General features: G+C 46.7%; 1 protein-coding gene across 1 annotated transcript in view; it reads right to left on the bottom strand.

The window, feature by feature from the left end:
- Nucleotides 1-9165: 9165 nt before the first annotated feature.
- Nucleotides 9166-11920, bottom strand: part of Chat (choline O-acetyltransferase) — a 46108-nt gene continuing 43353 nt past the window's right edge. Inside the window, exons 13-14 of the mRNA XM_050140598.1 lie at nt 11661-11798; nt 9166-9504 (exon numbers count right to left, since the gene is read on the bottom strand). Of these exons, the coding sequence (XP_049996555.1) occupies nt 9223-9504; nt 11661-11798 (420 nt within the window). The 3' untranslated portion in view covers nt 9166-9222. The remainder of the gene's footprint in view (nt 9505-11660; nt 11799-11920) is intronic.

Here is an 11920-nt window from a genome sequence, read left to right as displayed (position 1 = left end):
TAGAGTCGATGCGTTTTCTCTACTTTCTGCCCTGTGTTTGATTGATTGTTTATACATACATACAAATAGTCGTGTCTTTGTTTTGAAGAAACCTCCCGAATGCTGGAATTTACAGGCATGTGCCCCCACGTGTGAGGACATGTTTTCAATTAGTCCATTCTCTGGAAGCGTTTCCACTGCTTACTAGCTAACCTGCTCGGCTGAGACAAAACCTGATTCACCAAACTCACCCTTCACTCAGCTCTGGGGTTGGGATAAAGACTCAAAAGGGTCTCCATCTGTCTGTCTCTCTCTCTCTCTCTCTCTCTGTGTCTCTATCCCCCTTCTTTCCTCCCTCCCTCTTTCTCCTTCAAACCCCCCCCCGCCCCCCAGATAATCCAGGGAGAACCTGGAGGCCCCATGGATGAGAGACCCCATGACAGGGCAGCCTCACAGCCTGCTTCATTTTGGCCGAGGAAGACAGAAGCGTTTGTTCTACAGTCCTGAGATTCAGGGGTGTTTTGTTTTCTCCAACAGTGATTAGCTAAGCCTAAGAATTACCTTTTTAGTGAGCGCAACACACATTTATGAAAACCAACATGGTCGATATTTTTATAGGGTTATGAAAAGTGCAAGGATTAAAAACTCGTTCCCATTGTATACTTTTAGCTCCTTTATCGAAAATCAGGTGTTCATAGGTTTGTGGGTTTAAGTCCAGGTCTTCTATTTGATTCCATTGGTCGACTTCTCTGTTTTTATGCCAATACCAAGCTGTTTTCAATACTGTAGCTCTGTAATAGAGTTTGAAGTCAGGGATGGTAATGCCTCCAGACGGTCCTTTATTGTATAAGATTGTTTTGGCTATCCTGGGTTTTTTTTTTTTCCATATAAAGTTGATTATTGTCTTCTCAAGGTCTATGAAGAATTTTGATGGAATTTTGATGGGGATTGCATTGAATCTATAGATTGCTTTTGGTAGAATTGCCATTTTTACTATGTTGATCCTCCCAATCCAAGAGCAAAGAAGATCCTTCCATTTTCTGGTGTCCTCTTCAATTTCTTTCTTCAAAGACTTAAAGTTCTTGTCAAATAGATCTTTCACTTCCTTGGTCAAAGTTACCCCAAGATATTTTATGCTATTTGTGGCTATCGTGAAAGGTGATGCTTTTCTGATTTCCCTCTCTGCTTCCTTTTCCTTAGTGTATAGGAAAGCAACTGATTTCTTGGAGTTGATCTTGTATCCTTGATCTTGTATGAGGGATGTACTCACTCACATCTGGTTTCTAGCCATAAATAAAGGACATTGAGCCTATAATTCGTGATCCTAGAGAAGCTAAATAAGAAGGTGAACCCAAAGAAAAACATATAGGCATCCTCCTGAATATTAACCTTCATCAGGCGATGAAAGGAGACAGAGACAGAGTCCCACACTGGAGCACCGGACTACAACTCCAAGGTCCAAATCAGGAGCAGAAGGAGAGAGAGCACGAGCAAGGAACTCAGGACCACAAGGGGTGCACCCACACACTGAGACAATGGGGATGTTCTATGGGGAACTCACCAAGGCCAGCAGGACTGGGTCTGAAAAAGCATGGGATAAAACCGGTCTCGCTGAACATAGCGGACAATGAGGACTACTGAGAAGTCAAGAACAATGGCAATGGGTTTTGATCCTACTGAACGTACTGGCTTTGTGGGAGCCTAGGCTTTTTGGATGTTCACCTTACTAGACCTGGAAGGAGGTGGGAGGTTCTTGGACTTCCCACAGGGCAGGGAACCTTGACTGCTGATGAGAGAGGGGGAGTTGATTGGGGGAGGGGGAGGGATATGGGAGGCGGTAGCGGGGAAGAGACAGAAATCTTTAATAAATAAATAATAAAAACTCGTTCCCATGAGTTCTCCCAACATATGCTACTGTTGTGTGTTAATATCAATTCTTTCCACGTGTTGCCTGTCCTTCTGTGACACATATGGGTTGATCCCCATTGCCAGTAGAATTCTGACTTTTGGAGGGGCACAAAGAATCTCCCCTGAGCTCTGTTTCACACTGGCAGTGCAAGGCACAACTTTCCCCCAAACAGGAATTTGGGGTTGTGAAAGCTAATGGTCTGTCTATATATTCCAAAACTTTTTTTAATGGCTGAAAAGACTTTAGGTCAGACAGGGACCCTAGCAATGAATAAATATTAAGGGGAAAACCAATAAGCCAAGATAATGTGGGTTCTCCATCCGAACGTTGCAACTCTCTACAACCATGAAGTTCAGATCAACCAATCAGCCATGTAGAATCTTTTACACATGCGCGTAGCTTTTTCCGGGACCTTGAGTTTACAGCACCACTGAATAGCAGGAAGTGACTCACAACACAGCTGAGCACAGCAATCTACAGAGAAAGGCTGCACAGTCCGGGACACCGGTGCTCTTCATCCTGGTCAGTATGGCCTCGTGCCCTTTGGAAGGACCTAATTGTGCTGGCTCGTTTTATGTTACTGTGCCCAAGTTGAGACCCCCAGAGGGACCACTGGAATCCAGTCAAGTCCAGAATGCAAAAGCAAGGTTTATTCAGCGCACAAAGTCCAAGCCAGGCTGGGAGCTCAACTACCATACACAATGCTGCGCAGTAGGGAGAGGCCCCCCCCCGCCGTTCTCAATTGGGACTTACATGTATAGGCAAAAACCACAACTGGGTTCAGTTTGGGTCAAAGGAGTTGGTCTCACATAACAACAGGTGTGAATTGTTGTTAGCATGCCCTCTCCCCAAAGTGGTTGCTTCTGCTGTTCCCTGACAGACCACAGAGCTGGGTAGTAACAGGTGGCCTGCCGTCAGGAACATCTCATGGTTTATGCGTGAGCTCAGGTTCCTAGTTAGATATCCTGTTTTCAACTAACTCTTGAAGTTGCAAAGTTTTAACATTGTGTATGTCCTTACAAGGTCAACGCAAGCTCTAGTCATCTGAGAGGAGGGAACCGCAATTGAGAAAATGCCTAGCGAAGACCAGGTTGTCAGCAGGTAGGCCTGTAGGGTATTTTAATGAGTGATGGAGAGGGGAGGGCCCAGTCCACTGTGGGTGGGGTCATCCCTGGGCTGGTGGTCCTGGGTTTTAAAAGAGAGGTTGAGAAAGCCAAGAGGAGCAAGCCAGTAAGCAGCACCCCTCCATGGCCTCTGCATCAGAGGAACCTGTCTCCAGCTTCCTGTCCTGGCTTCCTTCAATGAAAAACAGCAGTGTGGAAGTGTAAGCCAAATAAACCGTTTCCTCCCCGAGTTGTTTTTGGTCGTGATGTTTCATCACAGCAGTAGTAACCCTAAGACACTAACGATTGGTTTTCCCTAAACTTTGTGTACTTTTAGAAGACAAAAATCTACTCTTCACTGGAGTACTACTGATCGGATTACTCTTTGTAAAGCCTTTAGAAGGACGTTCTTCTTGATTTCACTGCTAATCTGTTTTCATATTTCATCTCGTCCTTGTGCCTAATTATATGTGTGTGTGCACACTGTGGCGTGCGTGTGGAGGTCAGAGGTCAATGTGTGGGGCTTGTCTGTCTCTATGTAGGTTCCAGGGTTATCAGCCTTGGTGCCCAGAGCCTGGATTCACCAAGCCCTCTTATCAGCCTGCTACCCGGGGTTTCCTGTTGGACAAGGTCTCTCTATATAACCCTGGCTGTCCTTTAGCTTGCTATGTGGATTCGGCTGGCCTCAAACTCACTTGCTACCTTCTGAGGGCTGGCGTGGGAAGTGTGTGCCACCATGCTTGTTTCTAGATACCATCTCTCTCACTGAACCCAGAGTTCAGTGATTTGACTAGTCTGGTGTCTTAGTGTTTCTGTTGCTGTGAAGACTCCATGCCCACAGTAGGTCTTATAAAGGAAACCATTTCATTGGGGCTGGCTTACAGGTCAGAGGTTTAGTCCATTATCCTCATGGAAGCAAGCATGGTGGAGTGCCGCCAGACTTGATGCTAGAGGAGGAGGTGAGAGTTAGATGTCTGGATCTTTAGTCATCAGGAAGAGAGAATGACATTGGGCCTGGCTTGAGCATTTGAAACCCCAAAGATCTTCCGCAGGTAGCCACTGGTGCTAGGAATTCATGGGCACAATAGTTGGAAGTGCCTTCCCTGGCTATCTTTCATAGCGCCATGTTTAGAAAATAGCATTTCATAGCACCCTTTCCTCTCCTCTCGCTCTTAGACTCTTTCCACATCCTCTTCCACAATATTCCTTGGAGGAAGTGATATAGGCACTCAGCGGTTACTTCCTGTCTGCATCAACTACAAATAGAAGCTGCTCTGAACATTTCAGAGAGGGGTGCTAGTCTATGTGTATAAACACCCGAAGGCAGTTTGGCACACTATCCATTCAGCCAAACAATAGTAGTAGGTTCCCATCTTTGGGTCTGGGACCTCCCTAGCCACCGTTTTTGACCAGGTTTGTATGTAGTATCGGACATGAATTCCTCTTGTGGAGAGAGCCTCAAATCCAGCAATAAAGTGATCGGACACTCCCATGTCAGACACCAATGAGCACACTTGCCTGGCAAATTGGTACTGTATAGTGCGCAGGGTTCATGGCTAGATCAGAACGTTACCGCCTTTTCTCCAGCAGCAGATTAGATAGCACATTGCAGCAGTATGAAAGTTAGCACACTTCCAGCTCATGTTTAGCTTGATTTATTGGTATCCTGAGACCAAATCAAGTAGTAGGGTCTTATCATCTGGTTGGTAACTGAAAACAATGGCAATGGCTTGTATCACTTTGGGGGGCAGTTCATCATAAGGTATCCTATGACCTAATGACCCTGGGACATTCTTGGAGCAGCATTGTTAGATGATGTCTTTAACATTCTCTAAGTATTTTAAAGTTTATGCTGTCTTCTTTTCTTTGACCCATGATTTTTAGAATCGTTTTCTAGATTCTGGAATATTCTCAGTCATTTCTCATTGACGAGTGCTTTCTCACATTCTGTCTAATATACCCCTGTGCTAGCTTTTGTTTTGTCTGTCCCACAGAAGCAGAGTCATTGGGAAGAGGGAAGAGTTGCCTCCATCAGATTGGCCTGCGGTCCAGTTCAGGGGGACGTTTTCTTGATTAACAATTGATGTGGGAAGGTCTAGTCATGTGGGTGGTATGACCCCTGGACAGGTGGTCCTGCACTGTATCAGAATGCAAACCGAGTAAGCCATGAGAGCAAGCCAGTAAGCAGCAACCCTTCACGGCCTGTGCTTCACTTCCCGCCTCCAGGTTCCTTCCTTGAGTTCCTGCTCTCCCTTCCCTCAGTGATGGAGTGTTCGAGATGTGTCAGCCAAAGGAATCCTTTCCTCCTTAAGCTGCCTTTGGCCATGGTATTTGTCACAGCAGCAGGAAGCAAACTAGGATGCTTCCCCAACAGCTCCCACATGTCCTCTGTGTTCCTTATCTTGTCTCCCTCAACAACGTCTTTAGCAATATTCGACACATCTGTTTATCGGTTTCCCCGAAGCTGCCGCCATCCTGATTCCTATTTGCTTTCTCCGCTGCGCTCCTGTCATGCACATTATTTCCTCGCTTTGTATTTCTGACTGTGAACTCATCTGCAATAGACTGTGTCCCACTGTGGGTGTTTGATGTGTGCAAGGTGGGAAGTGGTCTATGTGCCTCTCTGAGTCTTATTGTAGCAGGCCAATTTGACCTTTTAAAATGATTGTGTTAAATTCAGATTTTTTCATCTTCACATGGCAAAGTTTGTGGCTTTAATTTCTCATGCCTTTCTTCCCCCTACATCGACCACCTTGAGTGGATGGCAGGCTTTCTTGCCTCACCTGGGGCGGGGAGGGGCCTGATGGGAAGAGTTTTTCTAGTCCTTTTTAGAGGCTGAAGATGCCTCTGGGAATTGTGCTGGACATTAAGTAGTTCTTCCATCCTCCACGGGCTTGCACATCCTGTCAGCCCCAAGGGGCGGTGTGCGGATGGGCTGGAGGGGTCTTGGGCTGGCTAGCTTTAAACGTTGACTTGTCGCCACCACCTAGGTTCACCTGGGAAGGAGTCTCAGCTGAGGAATTATGTAGATCAGGTCGGCCTGTCGGCACGTCCTTGGAACTGTCTTGACAGTTGGTGGGAAGACCCACCCTGAACATGAGTGGCCACTTTCATGGGCTGTGCCCTGAACTGTGTCAGAGTGAAGGAAGCCCGCTGAGCATTGCTAGTGCACAGCAGGGGTCCACGTGTGTCTTCTCCCTCTGATCCTGGCTGCAGATATGGTGCTTGAGGTTCCCTTCTCCTGACTTCTCAGCCTGCAACTGGAAGCCAATAAACCTTCCCCCCCTGCATGTTGCTCTTGGACAGGGTCTTTCACACAGTGACAGAAGTGAAGCTAGGACAGACAGACATGTCATGTGTAAACCTGGAGCTCCTGCTATGACACCCTTCTTTCTGGAAGGTGAGCACTTCTTCCTTCCTTCCTTCCTTCCTTCCTTCCTTCCTTCCTTCCTTCCTTCCTTCCTTCCTTTCTTTTTCTTTTGGAGACAGATTTTCTTTACACAGCCCTGACTGTCCTGGAACTTGCTTTGTAGACCAGAGTGGCCTTGAACTCACAGAGATCTCACTGCCTCTGCTTTCTAAGTGATGGAATATTTTTTTATCTTCTGAATGCCAGTATATACTGTAAATATTTTCCCTTTAAATATATGTTTTCATATATTTAGTATATATGAAATATATATAGTTGAAGGAGCCCTTCTGCATCAACTCAGCCTGCAAATCACTACTTCTCAGTTAGAAACAGAGAGCACAGACAGAACTCTTGGGCCCATGACATAAGGGACAGAGGTAGGAACAGAAATCCCTTCAAGAGTTAGAAGGAGCACATGATAGGAGTGGAACCAAAGAGAGCTGGTTTAGAAAGGTCTTTGCACCTGATGTGAGGCCAGCTCTTCCCAGGAGAGCCTTGTGCTTACCCTTCATATGTAAAGGGATTTTTGAAATGAAAGCTCAGAAAACACACATACACACACATACATACACACGTTGAACTACATATATATATACTGACCAAGGGAACAGCTACTGGTGTTTCCCTCTAAGGAGACTACTGTTCTAGAATAATTTGGAAACATATGTTTGCTCTTGTGCCATTCAGAGGGATTCTAGCTGCCTTCTTCTCCGGACAGCAGCATCCACCCAATGGAAAGGAAGCATAATTTCATATTATCTCTACTTCCTGTTCTCTGTGTTGTCTGCATTTTCATGTCTGACTGTTTGCAGGCCATCCACCATATGTGTGACAGGTAAGAATAGCTCACATTGCTTTCATCCTCTCCTCCATCCTGGGGTATTCTAAGCCATTTTCCCTTCACCTGGGCACGTCAGTGTTCTGCTGGGAGAGCCCTGGGGTCCCTATCTGGAAGACTCCATTCTGGCACTGTGGATTGCTCATCTGTGGAGAGGGTCTTACAGCCAGGACCCGGATGAGCATGCATTTGTGAGCCTATAGCAAGAATGCTAGGTCTTTACGATAATTACTGTTGGTCTCAAATTTCCCACATTACAGGTAGGGGCTCTATGGTCTTGAAGGCCGATAGCACTCCCAGGATCTTTAACAAGTGTGGAGTGCCCCTGGGCTTGTTAGCCGCGCATCTGGCCTCTGAGACTGGAGGTTTTATCTCTACTTTATGCCGCTGTACACATGTTTGGACATGCTTACAGGGAACACCCATCTCTATACTGAGCTTCTGTCGCTCAGTCAGAATGACATCTGAAACCTGTGTCTCCCTCAATCACAATATGGCCTGCCATTTACATTAGCAAAGACTCAGTTCCCTTCGTCCTTTTTCTTCCATGGCCCCGTATCTTTTATTTTTAGATGCAGAATCTTTTTAGACTACCCAGGTTGGCTTCAAACTCCTGACTTCATGTGATGTTCCAAGCCTCATTCTCTGACCTTGGTGCTGGCAGAGTCTAGATACAGGCCATTGAGCTGTGAATTTGTACCATCTGTCAGTAGGAACAGTAACATCGTCACCTTTCTTGGCATTACATTTTATTGAATACAGACTTATAGTCCTTATAAATATCTGGAATAGAATACTTTCAATATACTGTTCTTTATTCATACATGTATTTCTTTAAAGCACAGAACTATAAATTAAAATGTACATATTACCATAAATCTAGAACTATATTATAAAAATAGAACCCAAACATCAACTTCATATATAATTTGGCAATGTAGCAGTATGATAAGGTGGCCATACTTTCAGTGCATCACTGCTTCAAACAACTGTCTCATTTTCCATCTCTTTAGGGACACATGAGAGAGTCTCCTTTCCCAGGTCCCCACAGAGCAGCCTGTGGCCACGGCTCAGTGTTGCCTTTGTTCTTGGAGGGGGAAGGCCAGCTTCCAGTCTCTTCCTAAGGGAGGAGGTGTTCCCTCCAGCCAAGGGTCTGCCACTCATGAGTCTTGACGCCCTCACAGTGCATGGTTTGATATATCCAGTAAATACAGTGAATTCATTTCCCGATAGAGAACTGCAAGTATGGGCTTGGTTCGTCCAGATCATTGTAAATAGTTCAAAGAAGATCACAGAGACAATGCCTGCTGGACAGTGTCATCCCAAAGGGCTCTGCGACCATGCAGCCTTTACTCACAACCCAACCTTTAATCTTCACAGCCTTGCCCAAAGACTTAGTTCCCTCCGATATCAAATGAAGAAAATTGGTTTGCTCTGTTTTTTCTTTCTGAATATCTGCATGAGATTATCTGAACTCAAGGAAGACTGCTGTGGACCATGGAAGGAAGGTCTTTGGGGGTATGGGCCTCTGTATTTTAATTGGCCTCGGGCTCTATGTGTATCTGCGAGTGTGTGGAGAGATGGTGGTGGGTGACAATCCAGGGCTAACCTCTACCCTCATGTCTTATTGGGTCCATACCATGTGACGAGATGATGCATCCTGTCGCTAGGCAGAACTACTATGCACATTGCTGGGTGCTGCTGGGAACAAAGTACAAATGTTAAGTTTTTGCAGATCCTAGAGGAAGCTCCCAGCCCACCTAGGCTGCTTCCAAGCTGAGCTAGTCTCATTTCCACTGGTAAAGGCCAGAGACCACTTTGAAAAACCATGAGGGACTCTTTCTCCTAACATGCCAGGTTTGTGTGATGCCTCCCCATACAGCCTGATGGGTTGGGCCCACGAGGACAGGGGAGCAACAAAAAGCTGGGCTGGGGGATGGGAGCAGGGTTTGGTAGGGTCTGGCTCCTGCAGGAGGTCGGGCTAGTGGCCAGCGTCGAGATTGTTTGCCTTGATTGGGTCTCTAGTGTGTTCCTTGGTCGCTGCTGGCTTGCCCTCAGCAGGCTGCCTTGCACTGCAGAGATCTCTCATGTCGGCAAGGCTTGCTCCCACAGCTTCTGCAAACTCCACGGAAGAGGTCTCTCTGCAGCTGTGAAAGCTGGAGATGCAGAAGAGGATGGCCTCAGGCTGGGGGTTGTAGCAGGCTCCATATCCATTGGGGACCACGGGGCCATAACAGCAGAACATCTCCATGGTTGTGGGCACCTGGAGAAGGGCACAGGTCAGAAGCAGCTTACTGGGGCATTCAGCCTGGAACCTGTTAGGATGTGGCGGGTGATTCCCTAGTTCCTAAGACCTCAGTGCTGTTGGTTTCCCTGTCTGTCTCCTCATCCTGGATTTGAGCAGAGTGAATGTGTTGGCATGAATGAATGGACATGGCTAGGGTAATAAAGAGGAGCCATCGAGGTGCATGGTGTCGAGGGAGAGAGACCCCAACCCACTCCCCAGTGTGCAATTGGCTCTGCTTGTAGAGCTGGAAGCTCCCAGGGCGACCTGCTGCTCCGGCTTGAGCCAAGACTTTCCTTCATCTAGGGGCCATTTGAGGCGCTGTGGCAATCAGGCTAATTTACTAAACAGCACCCTGGTGGCACCCAACCATTAGATGGCTTCCCACAGGGAGTAATTTATGAACTGGAGGAAATCTGGCCCATCTTCTCTGTTGATTTCCCCCAGATCCGTAATTACTGTCAGTACCGCCTGGCTGGCCTGATTTCCTCCCCGAGGCCCTCCCGTGCACAATTACTAGGCACCGGGCACCTCCAAACCTGCTGTCACCTGGAATTTTAGTTAATTGTCTAAGATGTTTTGAATTCAGAGGGCTGAGGCTTTGCAATACAGATCTGTGACCAAGAAAGTGTGTCTCTGGAAAGCCCAGGCCATCAGCGCCACTTTCGGGCGGGAAAGAACGGCTAACACCCCACCCTCATTTTATCAGTTGGTTTTTGGAAAAGGAGAAGGGATTGTTGGGCCCATGTAACGTGGGACAGAGTCCGTGTTCACTCCACAGGTTTCTGGTGCTGTGTTCTTGGACCTTCTCAAACGACACTGGCCACTTTAATGGGGCAGAACAAGCCATCAGTCTTGCTAATAGAGTCACTGCATTGTCAGATAAATTTGCCGTGCAATGCCTGAGGCCATGAAGCCATTCCAGAGCACTCTCTGCCCATGGATGGTTTCCTGAAGAATTTATGTTGTAGTATTCTGCTCTCATTTATTCATGTCTGCAAGCTCACGGCTCTAATGACAAGATTAAATTACTGAGTGGGCTTTTATCCTCAACGTTGCTTTGTCGGCCCCCTTTGCCGCCCACGTCCAGCGGTTTGCAGAGAAGGTGATTTCAGGAGGCTGGCGTGTTCAGGTGTGTCCTCCCCTCCTCTGCAGTTCCCCACTAAAGAATGTCATTTTGTCCCTGTGGTTGTGGTCCTTTAACACCATCGGCATATGTACAGCACCAGGCTGGTGGCCTGGCCGTTCATTATCATAATCCCCATGACCTAATTGGGGACCCTCCAAGCAGGCCTGGAATAAAGTCACATGTCACATAACAGACAGCAAAACAGTACTGCAGGATCCCTAGAGCCCCCAGATGGGTGTGTTCTTAGGCTGCCTACCTTGGCTAAGGAAGCCTGTGGCCATTTCTGCTTAGGAGGTAGGAGAATATCAATTCCCTGAGCATTTAGATCATTCTACGGAAGGGGACAGAACACTTAAGAAGTAGAGCCTCAGACTGGAGAGATGGCTCAGTGGTTAAAAGAGCTTGTAGCTCTTCCAGAAGACCCAAGTTAAATCCCCAGCACTCATATCAGGCAGTTAGCTCACAGTTGCTTGTAACTCTAGCTCCAGGGGATCTAACACCCTGTTGTGACCTCTGAGGGCATCAGCAGACATAGAGCATACACTCACATACATGTATACATACCTAGAAATACACACAAGTAATAAAAAGAAGAGCCCGGGTGATGGGGTTGAGAGTGAAGAAGATATTTTTTGACTTCAATGTTTGATGGCACAGTAGAAAGGATATGGTTGACAACAATAACTCAAATATTTCAAAGTAGCTAATAGAAAGGACTTTGAATGTTCTTTAAATCACTGAGATGATAGATATACCAATTAGGCTGATTTGACTGCTACCCATTATATGCAGATAATTCAGCATACACTGTACCCTGTAAGGATGTATAATTTTTGCATGATTGACATATATTAAATATGCAAATATACTCATGAGTGAGAGAGAGAATGTGTGTGTTGTATGCATGTTAAAAATAACAGAGACAAAGACAGATTCCCAGGCATAATGTCTTCGGAAACTCCCTGGTTCTACTACAAGGCCCTGGTCACACATACAGAAGCTGTACCTGGCTGGTGGAGAGGACAAACCGGTTGCTCATCAGGTATGTTTCATCCATGAACATCTCGGGTGGTTCCTTGCACAGGTCCCGTGCCAGTTCCCTCAGTGCCAGCAGGTGGTTGTCAATGGCCATGCCGGTTATGGCCTAGAAGTCAGGAACACAGAAGACAATGAGACCTGCACTTCTCTCTACCTTCTCTCCCCTTCTTGTATCCTCAAAACCCGGGATGACTCCAGCAGTCACAGCCCTTACTTAAACTGTTCTGG

The sequence above is a fragment of the Alexandromys fortis genome, unplaced genomic scaffold (assembly GCF_014885135.2).
Source record: "Alexandromys fortis isolate MF-2015 unplaced genomic scaffold, M_Fortis_MF-2015_v1.1 scaffold_46, whole genome shotgun sequence".
Taxonomy (NCBI): Eukaryota; Metazoa; Chordata; class Mammalia; order Rodentia; family Cricetidae; genus Alexandromys; species Alexandromys fortis.
The sequence above is the reverse complement of the archived record's forward strand: the minus strand, read 5'-3'. Positions and strand labels throughout refer to the sequence as shown.